At 40.8% G+C, this 22,459-nt stretch overlaps 1 protein-coding gene across 3 annotated transcripts in view; it reads left to right on the forward strand.

Moving 5' to 3' along the window:
- Positions 1 to 22,459, forward strand: part of KIF13B (kinesin family member 13B) — a 485,412-nt gene that overhangs the window by 295,954 nt on the left and 166,999 nt on the right. For all 3 annotated transcript variants that reach the window (XM_033935468.1, XM_033935467.1, XM_033935469.1), the window contains exons 25-28: positions 149 to 295; positions 4,230 to 4,259; positions 6,256 to 6,355; positions 15,219 to 15,345. In XM_033935468.1, the coding sequence (XP_033791359.1) occupies positions 149 to 295; positions 4,230 to 4,259; positions 6,256 to 6,355; positions 15,219 to 15,345 (404 nt within the window). The remainder of the gene's footprint in view (positions 1 to 148; positions 296 to 4,229; positions 4,260 to 6,255; positions 6,356 to 15,218; positions 15,346 to 22,459) is intronic.

Genomic DNA, 22,459 nt, shown 5'->3' on the forward strand with positions numbered 1-22,459 from the left:
CAGTATATGCTTGGTATTAGATAATAATCTTGTCTTCTAACAAAACTGCCAGTAGAGGTCTCTGTAACCATGATGATAATTCTCAATATTTTTAGATATCTTTGGCAATATGAGTATTTAAACACTGGAATTTTTTCCTTTTATTCAGGGGCAATCAAGGCGTATTCTGGTGGAGGTGAGGTCAGTCCAAGATTCGGGTACCTTGCCTCTAATAGAAGAGTCAATATCGTCTGTGGGCGTTGGATGCATAAAAATAAGGCATGCCAAATCGCAGAAGGTTCATGAAATTCATCAGGTGAGAGATTACTTCCTAGCATATTAATCTTGGAATTAAGATTAAAAATTAGATTGCTTTTTATGCCCTTTGTTCATTATCTTCATACCTAACCATGACTGAGGACTAAAAGGAATCCTGCTTCATGGCTGAAGCTTTCAGGGTCACCCTTCTGTTAACAATGAAAATAAACAGCATTAGTTTGTTTATATTGACCTCACTAAGGGCTAGATTCACTAAAGTCATCAATCATTACTAAACCTTTTTTTACAGGTTTAGCAACGATCACTGCTAACTGACTAAATGGCTCACCGCGTATTTTTCCCATCGATCGCCTATTTTCCGATCTGACCATGCAAATTAGTAAAACCCCATGCAAAATAGCCAAGCGACTGATTCACTTACATTGCTTGGCTATTTAGCATCAGGTTTTACCGATCCTAAAACATGTGTTACAAACAGATCTGCATGGAGGTTTTTTTTTTCTCAATGGCACAGATATTTTGCGTGTATCCCAACCCTAGCTGGATCACAGAGACACTGAAAACCATGCCACAATTGCATCACTAAACCAAACCTGGAGAATCTAATAAGAATTCCAACCATTTAGTCGTACTCTCCTCAACCCCATGTGGAGATGGTTAACATGAGATCAGTGGTCAACAAGACTGAAATTATAAATGATTTGCTCAATAAATTACAACCCAGCGTTCTATTCATAACTGAAACATGGATGCGAATGCAAGATGACCTCAGATTACAACTACTCTGCCCATTAGACTACAAAACAAAATCACCCACCTGATCGCAGGGGTGGGGGTCTGGCGATACTGCACAAATCATCTTTTCACATCAAAATCATGGAATCTATACTCTCGCCTAACTAGAACTACTAATGGTAGAAATAAACACAGATTCAATGCCCCCATCTTCTGCATACTATCTACATTTCTCCTGGAAAGTGGCTAGAAGCTGAACCACAGTACAGTATCACTCCATTTTCATCATAGGGAGACCTTTACCTAGACTCAACCTCAAACCCTGAAATTCCTAGGGGGCATTCCCTCTTAGGATCTAAAAGGCAATGATGCCTAATTTAAACTTGATCCTTGTGGTTATGGGTAGCCAATGTATTTTCATATGTAGGGCTATAGGTGTTCTGATTTCCATCATCCATATACGAGAGTCACCGCTGCATTTTGAACTAGTTGAAGGTGCAATAGCAACATTTTAAAGCAGAGAACTAGTGTTACATTACAGCAGGCCTGCATTTCGAAGTGTTTCTGATGAATCTTAGCTTTCTCATCACAAGAAAAGATTGTGATCAAATCTGTGAGCCCTCCCTAAAATCTGAATTGCAGTATTCTGCATTGTCTGTAATTTTCTTTAAATTCACATTTGGCATCCCTGTTAGAATGGCATTTGCATACTTTAATTGAGACAAATAGTGCATGCAATAGCACAAAAAAGCTTTTTTTGTCAAAGTAATTCCTAACAGCCCTCAGTGTTTTCAAAATAGCATAACCTCTACAAATCAATGCGATAACATGAGTAGAAAAAGTAAGGCAAGAATCAATCAAGCAACCCAGATATTTAAACTATCAACTACTGAAACATTATCTTCCAATAATGTTAGTAGTATATTGTGGCTGATCATTCCTCCTAGTCATCCAAAAGTCTACAGTGCTTTATTCTTAAGTGCTTCTGATGCAAACAGGCCTCATTTAAAAATTCTACTCTGATTGTTGAGTCATGTCATTAAAGTAGTTGAGAAAGTCTCCAGAAAAGTTTGAAGTTCATCCAGAGAATAAAAAGTTTTACATTATGCAGAATAAATTTCAGCTTCAAATTCTAAAAATTATTTGCGATTAATTTGGTGAGATCTAATGCAGTTAGCAACTATTTTTCTTCATAATTCAGGTTGACTTTAGTTCTTGCTGCTTGCTCTATGTAATACTTGAATACTGTTGGATGGGGATAGGGCAATTTCAGAGACTTCTATGAGGGTCATTTAAAAAGTTTCCAGCCTGACCAAGAAAGAGCAAGATTAGCATCACAATTCTATAGCTATCCAGCAGTTGGCATTGACAAACGTCTACGGCTAGATTTTTCAAGTCATTCTGACATCTAGTTTTGTCTTGTCAGCCTTTTAGAGTGAACAACCACTCCGCTTTATAAAAAATAGACAAAATTGAGTATCGCGCTGTGAAAAAATTCCTTCATTTGAAGGGAAAATCGCCTACTGAAATTAAATCTCAGACGCAATGTATGGTGATGTGGCTCCTTCATTTTCAGAAGTGAAAACGTGGGCTGCTGAGTTTAAATGCAGCCAGACAAGCATTGTTGATTGTCTCCAGACATCCAAAAACAGCAACAACTGACGAAATGGTTTATGAAGTTTACCAAATCATGATAGAAGATTGCTAAGTGACCTTAAATGAGATAGCAGAGGCTGCTGGCATTTCATCAGAATGTGTGCATACCATCCTACATGAATATTTAGGCATGAGGATGTTGAGTGTGCAATGAGTGCCACGTTTGCTAACCGTCGACCAAAAACAAGTTCAATTGGACATTTTGAAAATGTGTCTTGAGCATTTTAAGCTCAATAAGAACCACCTGTTTGCAGCATTTTGTGACTGTGGATGAGGTTAGGGTTCATCACTACTCCTGAGAAAAAATAACAATCCAAACAATGGACTATAAGAGATGAACCTACTCTGAAGAAAGCGTAAACAGCTCCATCGGCTGGGAAGATGATGGTTATTGTCTTTTGAGATTTCCATGGGATAATTTTTATTGACTACTTGTATCTGGAAAAGGAAAAAAACATTAATGGCGAATACTATTCTGGCTTATTATAATGTCTACCGTATTTTCACGCATATAACGCGCGCGTTATACACGATTTTACAAACCGTGCATAACCATGCGCGTTATACGTGTGAGCGCGTTGTACAAATTTTTTTTTTCATTCTGATCTGGCATTCCCCCTGCGAACCAGCATCCTCCCCCCCCTCCCCCGCGATCCTACATCCCCCCCAGCACCGCCAAGACAACTCTTACCCGATTGGGCACCAGCACCAATGCACAGAATGTGCCAGTGCCAGTGCCCGAAGATCCTCCCTCGTTGGGCTGGGCTGGGCTGGGCAGTGCGAGAGAGATCCTCCTTCCTGTGCCGGGCTGGACTAGGCTTTGAGCATTTGCGCATGCTCAAAGCCTTTTGGTCTCGCTCTCTCCAAGATTATCTCGGAGAGAGCGAGACCAGAAGGCTTTGAGCATGCGCAAATGCTCAAAGCCTAGTCCAGCCCGGCACAGGAAGAAGGAGGATCTCTCTTGCACCACCCAGCCCAGCCCAACCCTACGAGGGAAGATCTTCGGGCACTGGCACATCCTGTGCATTGGTGCTGGTGCCAGTGCTGGTGCCCAATCGGGTAAGAGTTGTCTTTGCGGTGCTGGAGGGGAGGGGGAGGGGGGTGACGCGAGCGGGGGGGAGGATGCCGGTTCGGAGTAGGCGGGAGGAGGTTTTAGCATGCGCGGTATACGCGTGTGCGCGCTATATTAAAATTTTATTACATAAATTTCTGTTCCCCGTGCGCTATACCCGTGTGCGTGTTTTACACGGGTGCGCGGTATATGAGTGAAAATACGGTAAGCGCCGAAATAAAGACAAATCATCTTGGCCAAGAAGAAAGTTCTTTCCGCCAAAACAATGCACAGATGGCGAAATTATATTACTTGCCATTCGAATTAATTCCCCATCCACCGTACTCTATGGATTTGGCCCTGTGCAACTTCTTTCTGTTTCTGAACTAGAAAAAAAAATGACTGGAAAGAAAGTTTCAACACATTCTGCAGTCATAAATGATGTAAATAGCTCTCTAGCATCCTTTGCATTTCATATTAATTGATTGTTTTGAGGAGCATTGTAATAATTAATGTATCTCTATTTTAGGAGGAAGATGGTGACATGGACAGCTATCAGGTAGGTTTCTGTCATTTATTTCTACTACCACACATGGCATTTGTCTCCTTTCTTTCTTTTTTTATCATCTTGTCAGGCACAGACCACAGTGAGCGCTATCTTCTATAGATGTTCTGTGGAGTGAATTCTTAACATGGAAGTCAATGGTCTTGTAGCAGTTTTACACAATACATACAAGGTGTCACAAATCTGATTTTAAAAAATCATTTTCCAAAATGTAGGTCTGAATCTACTACTTGATTGCAGAAAACTGTTAAGCAAATCCTGATGTGGTAGTATATGGTGCACTAGAATTTAATAGGCATTGTTAATGGGAGCTTATATAACTGATATGAAAATTGGTGGAGAAACTTTAAATTGCAAACAATGTGAGATCTTATTTAGTATGTTTTTGTATTAAATCTGAATGGATAGATATTATATTCTCTAAAACTCAGAAGTCTCTTCAAGATGTCTCCTCAGTGGCAGAGAACGCAGTTTGTTGTATGTATTGGAAGTGGGGGACCTCTACATTTTAAACATTTATTAACACCCTTCTCTAGCAAAGTTGGAGGAGGAGATTGTTAATAAATATTTAACACAAGGAGAATAATGGCTGAAGTTTGGCAAATAAACTTAAAAAATTGCCTTTGAAGTTGTGAAAGTTAATATTCCTGTCCTGAATATTGTTGGTTAAATAAGACATTATTGCTTAAAAAGTCACTTTTTCTTTGGATCATTGTAGCACACATTTTGATTTGCCACACTGAAACTGTAAATAAAATTAACAATGAAGGCTTATGATGATTTTGTTATTGCATTTGAATGAATCCTGAACATGTTTTTGGAGCTGGTATTAGAGATTATCCTACTTTTTTTCCTCATAATGTGAAATTGTTTTTTGTCCCCCTATTGAATTTTCACTTTGTGCAATATCTCTACTCACTCTATAAGAAGACTATATGATACACTGCCGACACAGGCCAGACTCATGTTTTCTCTATACCCAGACTTAATGCTTCTGATTTATAGCAGATAACTGGTTGCAGTAAAATATCCGTTTATGAAATTCTGTCATATAGTAGAGAGTACTCCATATCTTATCAGAAGAAATATGATTCTATATATAGTTTGAAAACTGTCTTGGGTTTATTGTACAAACCAAATTCTTTACCCTGAAGTCATGTTGAAGGTGCATTGGTCAACATAATCCATAACACCATCCTGCCAGGGCCCAATGAAACATTTTTCAGTTGATTTTAGGATTAGTCTATAACAGCAGCTGCCAATTTTGCTAGAAGAAAGAATATTTGACCACTACAACCAAATATATTAAACAATCATGTTGACCATTTGCCTTTTTCAGTAGTCAGTTAAAGGTCTACCATGGTCATCATATCCTTTTCTGAGGTTATATATTAGTAGCAACATGGATTCAGATCTTTCCAATCCTGACAAATGGTCATGAAATTTAATTTAATATCAGAATTTATATCTCCACTTAACTGCTAAGTTCAGATTGGATTACAAGAAGTCAGAATTACAATTTAAGCAGAAGATAAATTAACAATTTGAGGCAAATTGCTATTAAACACAAGATGTCAACAATCAATAATAAGTAATTATTATAAATACTTCTGGAACGCCAATGTTTTTATAGCTTTCCTAAAAATATATTGCGAGATATTTCTTATATCAGAAGGTAGACTGTTCCAAAGTTCTGGGGCTTTCCAAAATAGCATTCTATGTAGTCAACTGACAAGAGGTACAAAATGGCAACTACCATTTCATTTATCTCTCAGAAATTATTTGAGGCATACAAGTATTAGCAGAACATTTATGGGAAGCTTCCTTTAAACTGTGCTATGCCTGCTTGGCAGATAGAAGACTTAAGCTATCAGTATGGTGATTTTCACAGTTATAAAATAGGAGAGTGAATCATTGCCAAATGTGTTAAATCATCAGAGGCTTATACCTGCCTTTGGACATGCTAATTGATATTTTACTTTCTTTGCAGGACAGGGATTTAGAGAGACTAAGAAGGAAATGGCTGAATGTATTGACAAAGCGACAAGAATATCTAGATCAGCAGCTACAAAAGCTTGTCAGCAAATCTGGTAGGAAAATGGTTATTGATAAGCCTTAGTTTCATAAGGGGATTTAGAAATGGGGGAGGGGAGAGGAAGTAAAGATTGAAAGACTCTTGTCTTGTCAATTCTAGTATAAGTTTATAACATGGTAAAAGAAAGCTTCACCCTAGAGATTTAAGCATTTATAGTTGACTTTACCATAGTTTGTTCAAGGTGGATAATATTAGTTAATAGTCAATTGGAATAAATCTTTGAACAAATTTAGCTTGAGACAATCACATTACTTTCATGGCCTGTTCAGAGTCCCTTTCAAGACAACACAATGTTTCACTTGTCAGGTTCTTTACTTGTAATCTTTTTTTTATCTCCCATAATCTGACTGACTTTACTGTAGGGATTTTTAGTTGAATCTTCTTTACTGAACACAAATGTCAGCTGGACGTGTAAAGCAACACAAACTAGCTTAAAATATTCAGATGTTAGTCCATATAAGACTTTAAACATAAACAGTAGAAATTTAAACATGACACTAGTGTAGTTGAATCAAAAGGGGGTAGTTTAATCTCCACCTCCAGAATAGACCTGAAGTCTATATATTTGCCACTTTGGGAGACCCAGTAGTATTGTATAACTATTCGCAAGTTCTTGGATTCCCAAAAAAGATTTTATCGGGACAATTAACATAAGAACACAAACATTGCCATACTGGGACAGACTGAAGTTTCATCAAGCCCAATTTCCTGTTTCTATCATTAGTCAATATGGGTCACAAGTACCTGGCAAGATCCCAAAAGAGTAAAATAGATTTTATGCTGCTTATTCTAGGAATAAGCAATGGATTCTCCCAAGTCCATCTTGATAATGGCTTGTAGAGTTTTTGGAAATTATCCAAACCTTTTTTAAACCCTGCTAAGCTAACTGGTTTTAACACATTCTCTGGCAAAGTATTCAGAGTTTAATTAACATGTTGAGAGAATAAATATTTTATTGATTTGTTTTAAATGTACAGCTTAGTAGCTTTGTTGCATGGCCCTTTGTCCTTGTAGTTCTAGAAAGAGTAAACAAATGATTCACATCTCATTCTTCTCCACTTGGTACTTTATAGACCTCTATCATATCTCCCCTCAGCCTCTATCATATCTCCCCTCTATCATATTCTCCAAACTGAAGAGCCCTAGCCTCTTTAGCCTTTCCTGATAAGGATGTTGTCCCATCTCCTTTATCATTTTTGTTGCCTTTTTCTAATAAATCTGTTTTGAGAGGCAGTGACCAGAATTGAACATTATTTGAGGTGTGGTTGCAGTATGGAGCAATACGAAGACATTATTATAATCTCATTTTTGGTTTCCATTCCTTTGATAATAATACTAACATGCTATTTGCTATCTTAGCTACCATTGCACACTGAGCAGAGGGTTTCAATGTATCATTTACAATGACACCTAGATCCTTTTCCTGGGTGGTGACTCCTAATATGGAACCTTGCATCATGTAGCTATAGTTTGGGCTTCTTTTTTCCCACGTGTATCATTTTGCACTTGCTCATATTAAATGTCATCTGCAATTTTAATGCCCAGTCTCAACTGTCTTGTTGGTGGTCTTGCAATATTTCATGTTTCTCTTGTAATTTAACAACTTTGAATAACTTTGTGTCATCAGCAAATTTAATTACACTTGAATATAAGTCGATCCGAATATAAGTTGAGACCCCATTTTTCCCCCCAAAAGGAGGAAAAATGGTTGACTTGAATATAAGACGGGGGCTTAATATTCCGTGTCATGCTCTGCCAGGATCTGCACCCAGTGTACCCTCCCCTGCCAGGCTTTGCACCCAGCCCTCCTCCCTGCCAGGTTCTGCACCCAGTCCCCTTTCCCATCAGCTCTCCAAGGCTCTGCACTCAGCCCCCTTCCCCACCAGGCTCTCCAAGGCTCTGCACCCAGCCCCCTTCCCCACCAGGCTCTCCAAGGCTCTGCACCTAGTTCTCTTCCTTCCCTGCCCTACCAGGCTATGCAGCCAGCCCCCCTCATTCCCTACCAGGCTTGGCACCCAGCTCCTTTCCTTCCCTGCCCTACCAGGCTATGCAGCCAGCCCCCCTCAAGCCCTGCCAGGCTCTGTATCCCGTTCCACCTTCCTACCCTGTACCCCCTCTGGTGGTCTAGTGGTAAGCCGGTACAGGAGGGATCCCTCTTGTTTCCTGTCCTAACCACTTAATAATTTTTTTTAACTCCCCCCCAAAAAACCTGTCTTGCCCGCCCGCACGTACCTTTTTTGCCGGTTTTAATCCCTGGTGGTCCAGCAGTATATGGGGTTGGAGTGATCTTTCTGCATTCCTGCCCTGTGCCGAGCTGCTGCCTCCAATCTCACAGCACACCCCACAGGACTGAGCTATTTGTGCTTCCTGCTCGGCCCCGTGCCGCTCTCTGATTGGCTGCCGCCAGTTCTCTAATCCAAATTAGGACATCCCTCCTATCTCATGATTTAATTTCCTCAGGAATCGTTCATGAGATACTTTTGATTTTTCAAAAGGCCTTTGACTGTTGCACAATATTGATTAGATCAGATCACTTTTATCAACATGCTTCTTTACTACTTCAAAGAAATGTAGCAGATTGGTATGGCAAGATTTCCCTTGATTAAATTATTATTATTGCTAGTGTTTAAGCTTGTTACAATAACGGGTGCTAGAATAGATTAGTCTGATCCAGTATGACTATTCTTCTTATGTCTTACCCCCATATTCAGGCTCCCATTTCCCCTTTTACTTTCCCTATTTCCACTTTTTTCAACAACTTGAAAATCTGTCCTCTTTCTCTGTCCTTCACCTCCATAGAACTCCCTCTCCATTCCCCCTTTCCCCATCAAACTTTGCTTCTGCATCTTCACTTATTCTTCCAGCTCCTATCTTCAGCCCCTTTCTCTCACATGCCCCCTTTTTAGCCCCCAGTTTCAGTCCCAGTCCTTTTCTCTCACATGTCCCCTTTTGTAGCCCCCTTCTCCCACCTTCCCCTTTTTTCATCCCCAGTTCCCTTCTTTCACACATTCCCTTTTTATAGCCCCCAACCCTAACCCCCTTCTCATACCTGCTCTTCCAGCCCTCAGTTCTAGCCCCAGTCTCCTTATCACAGCTGTCTTTCTTTTCAGCCTCCAAATCCAGACCCAGACCCCTTCTCTCACAACTCAACTTTTGCAGTCCCAGGCTCCAGCCATCTTCTCTGAACTGTCTTCTTTTAACAGCCTCCTACATCAAGTCTCTTTTCCCCAAGATCCCCCCCTTTAAAGCCTCCTTCCCTCACATGTTCCCTTTTTACAATACTGACCCCAGCTCCAGCCCCCTTCTCCCACCTACCCTTTTTTTCAGCCCCTAGTTTCCTCCTTTTCCCACTGAAGTGTGGCTTGGACCCTGGTCCAATGAAATCAGTTCCCATTCACTCTGAAATACGGACAACATATTGTGTGCTGAGACGGTTCCCTGCTTGGCGGTTCTATTGTACTGTGCATGTGTTTTAATGTGGCACAGAGGCACAATCGTAGTGCGCTTGTGCTAACTAAGGTATTATTATTATAGATTATTTTAGGTATTCATATACTGCCTGTCAAAGTTATCTAAGCGGTTTACAATAAGATTTTGTCTCATTCATCCAATGTTTCCCAAATCTGTTCTGAAGTACCCTCTTGCCAGTCAGGTTTTTAGGATATCCACAATGAATATGCATGAAAGAGATTTTCATATAACTGAGGCAGTGTATGCAAATCAATTTCATGCATTTTCATTGTGGGTATCCTGAAAACTGGCTGGCAAGTGGTGGGGGCTTACTCCAGGACTGATTTGGGAAACACAGCTTGATCAATACATGCCTATGTATATGCTTAGTAATTATATTTTTTGTAATAGTCTCTACCATTTTGCCCAGCACCAACATCAAGCTCACTGGTTTATAATTTCTAAATATCTCTACTTCCTGTCTCATAACTTAACACTCAGTTCCCCTTTCTCATATCCAGCAAATTAAAAACTATTATGTACATAGACAAAAGCAGTCAAATGCAGTATTCCCCCCACACATACTAAGCACAAACTAGCAAGAACATGAAATCTTCACTTTTGTTATAAAAATCATCCCCAAATTAAAGCAAGTTTAACAAAATTTGCCCAAAGTCTAGCAGGAAGCCAACTTCATTGGCAATCCTCCTTCATTGTGATGCACTTATCTCTGTTAGTGTTGTGTGGTCCATCTCCTGTATGAGCAAATAGAATGTTGATGCTGTATAAAAAGTGAACAATATCATCAAGGCCAGAGAGGGGTGTCAGTTCATGCCTCGCCACTTCATTATAGGTATGCATGCAGCCTTTATGAACCAGGGTCCCTGGTGTTCTGGTCAGTATTCTATGCTATTAGGCAGAAAATGTGGGTGTATTACTACTCAAATGATTGTTTCACTCCGGTTGTGCTATTTGTACTGGTCTAAATGGTACCAAGTCATTCAGTTCTTATATTGTTAATGATTACTTTGAAGACTGTATCCTGCTGTTTGATCAAATTCAAACATGCTTCCTTATTGAAAATTTAACATGGCCATGTTTTCCACTTAGGCTGCATCAGGGATAAATCACGAAACGAAAAAGAAAAAAATATATAAGTTTATTTGGGTCTTGATATAGCACTTTTCTGTGGTGCAACCAAAGCAGTTTATATATTACACTAGTTGTTTAGCCCGTTACATTAACGGGTGCTAGCAGCCCTTCTCCCTTATTTTTACCTCCTCCCTGTCCAGCAACACCTCTCCCCCTTTCCCTGCTCCCCCCATATAGCAGTAGCCCTTCTCCTTTTATCTCCCCCTGTCCAGCAGCACCCCTCCCATTCCCTCCTCCCCCTGTCCAGCAGTAGCTCTTCTCCTTTATGTCCTGCTCCCCCTCTGTCCAGCAGTAGCCCCAGGAAAAGAGTGAGGATCACAGGACCAAAGCTTTTACTGACATCCAAGTAGGGGAAATCCACTCTCCCCACCTCCTTGCTCCTGCTGCACTTCCTCCTTGGCTATACACACACGCGCGCGCACACACTTACATACAGCTCTCCGGCTCCTCGCGCCCCTCCTCCACATTCCACTTCTTCGGCGGGGGCCAACGTTTTCTTTATTTTGTTTTCTTTTCACGTGTTCCTCCTTCATGGAAAAACAGCACTACCGGCCAACTTAGTCCCTTGCCGCCCCCTTCCCGCGCCGCACAACCACCTTTCTTTCCCTCCCTCCATCAGGTGCAGTGAATCCACCAATGTTAAAAGGAGCCACGTCGAAATCGGAGGCCTGCCACTGCCGTAGCACTTTCCCCTCTGCCTTGGCAGAGAGGAACGTGTTACGGTGGCGGCAGGGCTCCAATTTCAAAGCAGCTCCTTTTAACATAGGCGGAGTTGAACTGACCTGATGGAGGAAGGGAAGGAACGGTGGGGCAAATTTCGGCAACAGCAGGAATTGTTTGGCGGGCCAAGCACCGTGAAACTTTGTTTCTTTAGGCAGCCCCGGGGGGGGGGGGGGGAGGGGGTTGAATCGTCGATGTGCAGGCCGCTGAGACGGTAGTGAGCAGTTCGGCTTCCCCTATCTGGGGAAACCGGGGAAATCGCCGTGCCGAACTCAGCTGCGCGTCGGGAGTGAGTTTTTCGACTTCCCCTATCTGGGGAAACCGCCGTGCCGAACTGAGCTGCGCGTGGGGCCGTAGTAAGCGCGGGGCATGCTGCAGTCTTGGCGGCCACGGACATACGGATCATGGAAGCACGCTGATAAGACTGCGCATGCGCCGCCTACGGTTTTATTATATAGATATTACGTACTTCTTCTGTATCTAGTGGGCTTAAGTCTAAGCATTGTACCTGTGCTAATGGGAGGGGTAAGTGATCTCCCCAGCGTCACAAGGAGCCACAATGTAAATCAACCTGGTTATCCCTGTTCTTAGCCTACTGCACTAATCATTAGGCAATTCATATGCAGATATAAAAATTCACCGATGAAAACAAAAACAAAAAACTCTGGATACAGATGTACTGTAGATAATTTATTATACCCTGACTTGTAAAAACATGAAAATTCAATGATAAAAGTATAATGATAAAAAATACAGTGATAAAAATCCAACCGGACCCTACACAGTCCGTTTTTCGGCAAACACGCCTTCCTCAGGGGTCCAATGGTTTGAAAATGCACATATAAAGAATTGGACTGAAAGCAGTCTATTGTCTTTAAACATGTGAGCAAAGAACATCGCATGTATTCTTTCTGCAGCGTTCTGCGTAGGCTGCAGAAATAACACTTCGGGGCAGGCAGGCAGACAGCGAGAAGCTGGTTTCATTGAGCTGCTGGCTGCCTAAAGTTTTTAAAATAAGAGCAGCAGGGAGCTGGTAGGTGGAGGAATCGGGAACTGAGGAGAGGTCGGATCCAGCTGAGAGGAGTGGGTGCTGGGGTTGGGTTGGCTTTGATGGAAGGGGACAGGCAGGAAGGAGGGATCTGCGGAGGCAGGCAGGCAGGCAATATCCCCAACAAGTGGCTCACATATCCCTAAAGGTATGTGTACCGCGTGTTGAGAAACACTGATCTAAACTTCAAACCTCTCAATCTTTTTCATCTAGATTCTATAAGATATTCTGCCTCATCCAGACATTCCTATTATAATATCAAAAGTCATCATCTAAGCTGCGCAACAGTCTCGGGAAAGGCAACAAAGAACACAAAAATCAAAACCCTCAATCTCAATTCAAACAGTAGTTGTCCTTTTGACTCCCTTCTAGAGAGAATTGCCAACATTCCCCTGCTTCTTCCTCCCAATCTTTTCATTGGAGGCAGGTTAGTTTAATTTCTCCAACATCAGACTCTTTTATATCAACAGATCAGTGGGTGCTTCGAGTTGTCACCCAGGGCTATGCCCTTCACTTACTCAAAAAACCTTCAAACCACCCACCAAAAGAGTCTCTCCAACTCCCTCTACAAGACCCTCCACCAAGAACTCTTCAGCTAAACGCAATATAACTTGATTCTCTGCAGGAGAGAGGCAGGGGATTCTACTTGAAGTATTTCCTGATACCAAAAAAGATCAAAAGCCTTCGGCCAATTATAAACTTCTGAGTACTCAAAATATTTATTGGAGGAGAAGTTCTGCATGGTTTATCTGGGATCCCTTCTACCTCTCCTGGAAAAAGGTGATTAGCATTGCTCTCTTTGTCTTATGCACTCACATATCCATTCTACATACTCACAGAAAGTATCTTCGCTTTCAAGTTTGGTGTCAACACTTCAGTATAAAGTTTTACCTTTTGGCCTAGCTTTTGACTCCTCGATTCTTCAAGAAATGCTTAATGGTAGTTGCGGCAACCCTTTGCTCATAGATGTTTCACATATTTGCCTACTTAAGACAACTGTTTGATCAAGGCTTCATCGTTGCAAGCAGCTTAGCGTGTCATCAACTTAAGAGTCTACTGGAGCTGCTAAAATTTGCCATCAATTGCTCATCCAGGTAGAAAAGCCAGAACATTGGATTCTTTTTGCAAGCATATTTTCAAGTACAAGTATAGCTCAGTGCTATCAGTGTGTTTCACTATCCCTTGGACAAGAAACCTCTGTCTGTTCATCCCTTAGTAGCCAGATTCTTGAAAGGACTTTACTATATCAAACCACCTATCAAGCCTTCTCCTGTAGCCTGGAATCTTAATGTGATACTGTCTATTCTTAGAACGTCTCCCTTTGAGACACTCACAACTTGCACTCTCAAACTTCTTACTTGGAAAGTCGTCAGTCCTGTACGCTGTGTGAGTGAACTTCAAGCACTCATGTCTGATCCTTCCTACACAAGATACTATCAGGACAAAGTAATGCTCCAAACTCATCCAAAATTCCTACCAAAAGATGCTTCAGAATTCCATCTCAATCAATCCATCGTTTTGCCTGCTTTCTTTCCAAAGCCACATTCCCATCCTGAAGAGACAGCTCTTCACATTTTGAACTGCAGTTGTGCTCTGGCATACTATCTTGACCACATTAAACCTCATAGATGATCCTTCCTGCTCTTTATGGCTTTTGACCTTACAGAATAGGAGTTCCGGTTGCCAAGAAAACCATCTCTACTTGGCTATGGATTAAATTTCCTTCGTGTATGCTCAGGCTGGGCTGAAGCTGTGTCCGAACTCATTTTCACTCCACAACTGTTGAGGACATCTGCAAAGCGGCTACTTGATCCTTGATCCATACCTTCATCTCTCGCTACTATTTAGAGCAAAATTCCAGGAGAAACAGCCAGTTTGGACAAGCAGTTCTGCAAAATCTTTTTACTTTGAGTTCCAACTTTCCCTTCAACCCTCTTATGTTTTGCCAGGATCATGTTAATATATCTTGTTCAGAATCATTATCCTAACAGCTTGAGACATTCCACATGTGAGAATATTATGCCTGCTTGTCCTTTGGAAAAAAGCAGTTACTTTCTTGTAGCAGGTGTTCTCCAATGACAGCAGGCATATATTCTCACAACCCTCCCACCTCCCCTAATTGGCTTCTTAGCTTTGTTATTGAACCGATACTCATGAGCTGACATCATATGGGAAGACACGTGTGTGGTATGGGCACTGCCCCTAAAATTTAAAGTGACAGTGCACTTGGTAGTGTCTGTACCAGGTTCCATGGATGTCATTCACGTGAGAATATATGCCTGCTGTCCTCGGAGAACACCTGTTACAGGTAAGTAGCTTTGCTTTTTCCAGTATTTGCTTTACATATCTTATGTGTACTTTGACTATTTGATCATACAAAGTGCATACAGTACTTTGTAAGAAGGCTCTTATGGGAAGGAAGTAAAGCAGGGGAAACACCTATAAAGCTGTATTTTTTTTTCTGTTTTGTCATATTTTTCCATTTCAGATAAAACTGAAGATGATGCAGATCGAGAGGCACAGCTACTAGAGATGAGATTGACTCTGACGGAGGAGCGAAATGCAGTCATGGTTCCCTCAGCAGGAAGTGGTATTCCCGGAGCACCAGCAGAATGGTAGGAAGCCATTCATCATAAATTTGAGTGTGTTCTTAGAATCATCTGACCTTGGGTAACATTTTTGTTTGCTTCCAAAGTAAATTGGTGATGTAACCATTATATCTAAGCTACTTAGTGTACTGTGGCTTTACTGAGGGGCACACAGTTACACTGAAATACAAGGCATCTTTAGTTTTATGTACATCTGCCTCAGAACACTAATGTCTTCATTACATTTCAGCTCCTCTTACGTATTCCTTTCAACATAATTCAGATGATGGAACATTCTAGCATTATATTCATAAGGAACATTAGTTGCAGTGGCAGAATTTATTTGTTTAAAAGTTTTATAAACCATTTTTTAATGGCAATCATCATTCAAAAAGTTTAACAGTATCATAAAGTATAATAAAAGTCTGAAAATAAAAGTCAGGAATAAATTGAAATACAAAAAAAATAAAAATAATAAATTATGCTCATGTCAGCCCAATCATTTCTATTCAACTATCAGGAAACAAATAGGTCTTAAGGGCCTTCTTAAACAGTTATATAAAATTACATTGTCTTAAGTCTAATAGTAATTTATTAATTATTAATAAAGAGCTTCACTCAGTGAACGTTTAAATATATTTTATTTCTAAAGTCCTGCAAAAGTAAGCTAAAATAATTGGCTGCCAGAATTTGGTAGTGATTGTAAAAAAAATTGGGAATTTTAATATTGAATTATCTTGATATTTTTTGTAGTCTGTTTCAAATTAAAATGACATTTTCTTAACTTCCAAAAATACTAATTATGGTAAGATTTTCAGACTTATTTCAACTTTCAGATAAAAATACACTTAAAGTGCATGTGAAGATACACTTATAAGCAAGTAACTGATTTCTAAGGCAAAAAACTATAATCCTAAAAACTAATTATTTGTTGCAGTAACAAAAGTAATCCTTAGGAAGAAGATGAGCACTGTACATAATGCTAGAGCAAGCATAGTCCCTTTTCAAGGACCCAGTCATAGAGGCGCAAAATTTATATATACTGCATATCAATAAGGGTTCCAAGAGGAAGAAGAACAAGGAACCGATGTGGCTCACTGTAGCAGTGAAGGAAGCGATCTGAGACAAGAAGACTTTGTTTAAGGACAAAAACGGAAGTAAACTAGAAAAAGCACAAACAACATCAACATAAGTGCCATAAAGAGGTAAGAGGGGCCAAAAGAGACTATGAAGAAAAAATAGCCAAGGAGGCCAAAAACTTTAAGCCGTTCTTTCGATATATTAAGGGGAAATGACCCACGAAGGAAGCTGTGGGGCCATTAGAAGACCAGGGAGTACTAAAGAAGGACAAAGCCATTGCTGACAAACTGAACACATTTTTTGCATTTGTAGTTACCGAAGAGGATATATCCAATATACCTGAAGCCGACAGGCTATACAAAGGAAATGAAGATGGGAAGCTGACAGGGACAATGGTCAGTCTAGAAGAGGTATGCAGACAGATTGATAGGCTTAAAAATTATAAATCCCCGAGACCGGATGGCATCCACCCGAGGGTAATCAAGGAACTGAAAGGGGTTATAGCTTAACTGCTCCAACTAATAGCCAATCTGTCGATAAAATCAGGAAAGATTCCGGAAGACTGGAAAGTGGCGAATGTTACACCGATCTTCAAGAAAGGTTCGAAGGGAGATCCGGGAAACTACAGACCAGTGAGTCTGACTTCGGTACCGGGAATGATGGTAGAGGCGCTGATAAAGGACCGCATCATCGATCACCTTGACAGACACAAACTGATGAGGACCAGCCAGCACGTCTTCAGCAAAGGAAGAAATTGCTTGACAAACTTACTGCACTTCTTCGAAGGAGTAAATGGGCAGATAGACAAGGGTGACCCGGTCGACATCTTGTATCTAGATTTTCAAAAGGCATTCGACAAGGTTCCATATGAATGCCTACTTCGAAAAATTGCGAGCCATGGAATCGAGGGCGATATACTCATGTGGATTAAAAACTGGTTGGCCAATAGGAAACGGAGAGTGGGGTGAATGAACTGGAAAAGCGTCATGAGTGGAGTGCCGCAGGGTTCGGTGCTCGGGCCTGTGCTCTTCAACATGTGTATAAACGACCTAGAAACTGGCATGACGAGTGAGGTGATTAAATTTGCGGACGATACAAAGTTATTCAGAGTAGTGAGGACACAGAAGGATTGCGAAGACCTACAAAGAGGCATAAATATGCTCGAGGAATGGGCTGCGGAATGGCAAATGAGGTTCAACGTGGATAAGTGCAAGGTGATGCATGTCGGTAACAAAAATCATATGCACAAATACAGGATGTATGGAGCTATACTCGGAAAGAGACAAGTCAATGAAACCGTCTACACAATGCGCGGCAGTGGCAAAAAGGGCAAAAAGAATGCTAGGAATGATTAAGAAGGGGATCACAAATAGATCTGAAAAGGTTATCATGCCGTTATACTGGGCCATGTTACGCCCCACCTGGAATACTGCGTCTAACACTGGTCGCCGTACATGAAAAAGGACATAGTACTACTGGAAAGGATCCAGAGAAGAGCGACAAAAATGGTTAAGGGACTGGGGGAGTTGCTGTACAATGAGAGGCTAGAGAAACTGGGCCTCTTCTCCCTTGAGAAGAGAAGACTGAGATGGGACATGATCAAAACATTCAAGATATTGAAGGGAATTGACTTAGTAGAGAAAGAGAGACTGTTCACCCTCTCTAAGGTAAAGAGAACGAGAGGGCACTCGCTGAAGTTAGAAGGGAAAAGATTCCGTACAAACGTAAGCAAGTTTTTCTTCACCCAGAGAGTAGTAGAAACCTGGAATGCTCTTCCGGAGGCAGAGGATTCAAGACAAGGTTGGATAAGTTCCTACTGTAACAGAACATATGCAAGTAAGGCTAGACTCTAATAGGGCTCTGGTCTTTAATCTAAGGGCCGCCGCGTGAGCGGACTGCTGGGCACGATGAACCAATGGTCTGACCCAGCAGCAGCAATTCTTATGAACTTCCTCAGTTCCTAAATTGATATTAAAGAATACTGCACTGTTGGCTTTAAAAAAAAATAACCAATATGTTAATTGACTAGTTCATTCATTTAAAAGGATGCAAAATCATAAATCTGCATCTACTGATGTTTTTCTATTATACTTCTTATTTCATGCAATGGGCCTGTTCAGTCAACAAGTGTTTCATGTCATTTTCTAAGCATTAAGAAAAGGAAAGAAAAATAAGGATTAAAATATTTGTATTAACTATATATGATGGGAAGGAGAAATATGAATAATGCACACATTTTAGTACTAATTAATTCTTAGATAACAGACATTCTGCATCTCTTAGGTAAACATAATTTGTCATGCTCAGGCTTTCTTGCATAAAGCCAAAGCATAGCACAGGGCCTGTGCACAGTGACCCTCTCACACCCCCTTCTCACTTTTTTCTAATTTTTATTTTTATTTTTTTAGCAAGGCAGGAAAATGTTCCATCAAAATTCTCTGAGTCAGATAGGCAATGGCTAAGGCTTGCTGATCCTCATGAAAGGTAGTACAGACCTTTACTCCAGCCACTTTACGATGTATGTACTATGTATGAGAGTAGGGATATGCACACATACCTCAGAAACACTGTCTCTTCATTGCTGCCCATGGCTCTGAGCTGATCAAGCCACAAATGTTTGAGATTCCATACCTGAGTGAGCCACCACGCTTTGCAAAGCGTAACTGAACTAGCAGATTGGCAACAGATCCTTTGAAATTGGTAAGCATGGGTGATAAATGTACTAAATGTAAAAAGTTGCTTTAGCCTTACCAGATTTCTTGACTCCACAGAAAGATGGTAATGAATGAGGGTTCTGCTATCACAGTTGTGTATGCATGTCTACATTTTTATGCTTATATTACTATTATGTAATTCAGCCTAGTAAAGACTTGCTGATAGCACTTGCAATCTCTGTTTTCATAGGTCATACCTTGCCTATGTTCCATTTCTACATTCAGACTTTAGCGCAGAGTCATACTTTGACCCCATTGGTCTTATGGTACTCTGCCATTCTACAGTGTGTGGATGAGGCGATCATGCAGGGAGGAAGGTTTTAGATTTGTTAAGAACTGGGCAACATATTGGGGAAAAGGAAGCCTATTCCGTAGAGATGGGTTCTACCTTAACCAGCTTTCATATTTTCAGTCACTGCTGCGTTTTGGAATTTTGTTTTGAGTTGGGGAAATTGTAGCCCAGATATAAATACCAAATATTTCTGCAACCAGAGTTTAATTTAAAAATAATAAATAAATGGACTATATGTTGTTGGAGAGAATCAAACTACAGTAGATTCTCTGTTAACTGGAACTCAATTAACCAGAACTCTCAAGCAACCAGAATAAAAAATCTAAGAAATGCTATAATACTTTAAATAAAAATGAAAATAATATGAATTTCTGGCAGAAATTTAAGTGTAAACTTGGCATGCCACACCTGAGTACGCCCATGCTTTACTTACCGCATGTTCAGTAGTTTGTCTGGAACAGTTTATGGCAGGGGTGTCCAACCTTTTGGCTGAAAAAAATGTTTCTGGGGCCGCACAAACTTGCAAACGCTGCAGCAAGACAGAGGAGGGAGCCGGCAAGACGGTAAACACCAGGGGCAGCAGAGGAAAACACTGCATCGCCCTCGACCGGGGCCGCATGCAGCCCTTGAGCCGCAGGTTGGACACCCCTGATGTATGGTATCCAAAACCACACAAGCAAAATGAGAAAATTAATCCAAGTAACCACACTCTCAAAAATTCACAGCACAGCTAACATATAAACCATGAGGAACATACAAAGCCCTCTATAAAATACGTTTATACATTCATGGGGTTCTTTCAAATAAACTGGGTTCAGCACATTAATGCCTTTCCCTTGAAAAAATCACCTTGCGCTAGGAAAAAGCCTCAGAGCCCCTTCTCCACCAATCAAACAACAAAAGTCGTGAAAAATTGGAGGCTCTCGCGGGGTAAAGTTAAGTTATTGGCATAAAAAACCTCCTTGATTGATATTTTACTAGAAAAAAGCCTTGTGCAATGCAAACCTAGAGTATCTGAATGAAACCACCATAAAAGTGATATTTATACAGACCAGTACTCTTGTAACTACGATAGAGAAATACTCATCTGAAGTTAGAAGTTAGAAGCACACCACACATCAACGATTACCATCGTTTTGCCAATCAGCTGCCTCAGGATGTGGAGGTGATTAATCTTTCACTGGAAATCCGCATTACAACATGGCAGCTCCTCAAACACAGTTTATGATATGTCATAGTAAACACCTAAAAAACATATCTGTTCCTAAAGTACATAGGCAGCTGCACTACACAATCTCTCCCCACAATAACTGACCGCTAAACTTTAACTCTGTTAGTACTACTCAATCTGTAATATTTCTTAATCATTGTAAACTGCATAGAACTACACAGTTCTGCGGTATATAAACTGTTGTTATTATTATTATTATAGTATGGGATACAGTATTAGTTAGGCCTGTTTTAATAGTAACTTTCAAGCAACCAGAAACTATATTTATCCAGCATTCATCAATCCGCATGGGTGTTGGTTAACTGAGAGTCTGCTGTAATTATGTCTGTGAAGAAAAGACTATCAGTGGAGTTTTTTTAGACCCATGAAGCACAACTGAGATCTTTTTTTCCCCTTTTTTTTCCTTGTTTTTTGATTTCTCTCCTTTTTCTTTTTTTGAGTTGCTCTTGTTTGTAGATTTTGGTTAGAGGGAATTACTTTCTCCCAAATAGAGCCTGAGCCACAATTATCTCATAGTTTGTTTGATTTTTTTGTAATTATGCTCTTCATTGCATTATTTCAACAACCCCAATATTGATTGGATAAATGTAACATCAGGTCATGCTAGGAAGATAAAATTCCTTGATGAAATCAAGAACTACTTTATGGAGCAGCAGGTTCAGGAACTGACAAGAAGCGAAGCAATTCTAGATCTAATTTTTTAAAACATAAGAATTGCCATACTGGAAAGGTCCATCAAGCCCAGTATGCTGTTTCCAACAGTGGCCAACCCAGATCCCAAATACCTAGCTAGATCCCTCGAAAGGCTTTTTCAAGGGTTCCAAAGGGAGCACTCATTTATACGTCCTCTCACTCACAGGGCCGGAGCAGCTTTTTTTTTTTTTTGAAGCTGCTCCGGCCCTGTGAGTGAGAAGACGTATAAATGAGTGCTCCCTTTGGAACCCTTGAAAAAGCCTTTCGAGGTGAAACGGGTCCTGTCGGGCATTAATGTTGGAGCAAGCAATATTTGTACAAAATAAAGTAAAGGATTTTGATTTATCACCATTGTGGTTATGGATTCGTGAATGAAGTATTCTTCAGTGAAAGTTTTGGAAGATTTATCCCTAATAAGTGAGGATTTGTTTTGTTGTGACATTACGTATTACTTCACTTCCCGTCTTCACCATCCTTGCACCTAACACAGAACCCAGCAACACATAGCTGAAAGTTCAGGTGGATGGAATTTCAGGTCTTAGGGTGCCAGATATTCTCTTTCTGTGCACCTGGATGTTGTCAGGTACGTCAAAGGTGCTCTGAGGCTGCAGCTTCCCATTCACCAGGCTTGTCTATCCTGGAACCTGAGTATCATGCTGGGAGGGCTCACGAGGACTTGACTATCAAGATGGTGTTTCTGGTTGCCATCACTTCTATGAGGCAAATTTCCGAACTGCAAACCTTGTCATGCAGGGACCCTTACCTGTGTTGCACAGAGGCCGGGGTTTCCTTGAGGACCATTCCCTCTTTCTTGCCAAAGGTGGTCTCGACGTTTCACATCAACCAGGAAGTTTGCATTCCAGCCCTTGGGTTCTGAAGGAAAAAGTCCTGAAGGTGCTGGTTGTCCAGAGGGCTATCTTGCCTTACCTGGAAGTTATGAATGACTTTCATGTCTTGAACCACTTCTTCGTGTTGACGAATCCAGCTAAGAAGGGGAGGCCGGCTTCCAAGGCTACCATTTCAAGATGGATCAGGTCAGCTATTTCATCCTGTTACATTGCCTGCGGTAGGCAGCCTCCATTCGCGCTTCAAGCACATTCGATGAGAGGAATTACCTGTTCCTGGACTGAA

The sequence above is a fragment of the Geotrypetes seraphini genome, chromosome 3 (assembly GCF_902459505.1).
Source record: "Geotrypetes seraphini chromosome 3, aGeoSer1.1, whole genome shotgun sequence".
NCBI classification, from domain to species: Eukaryota; Metazoa; Chordata; class Amphibia; order Gymnophiona; family Dermophiidae; genus Geotrypetes; species Geotrypetes seraphini.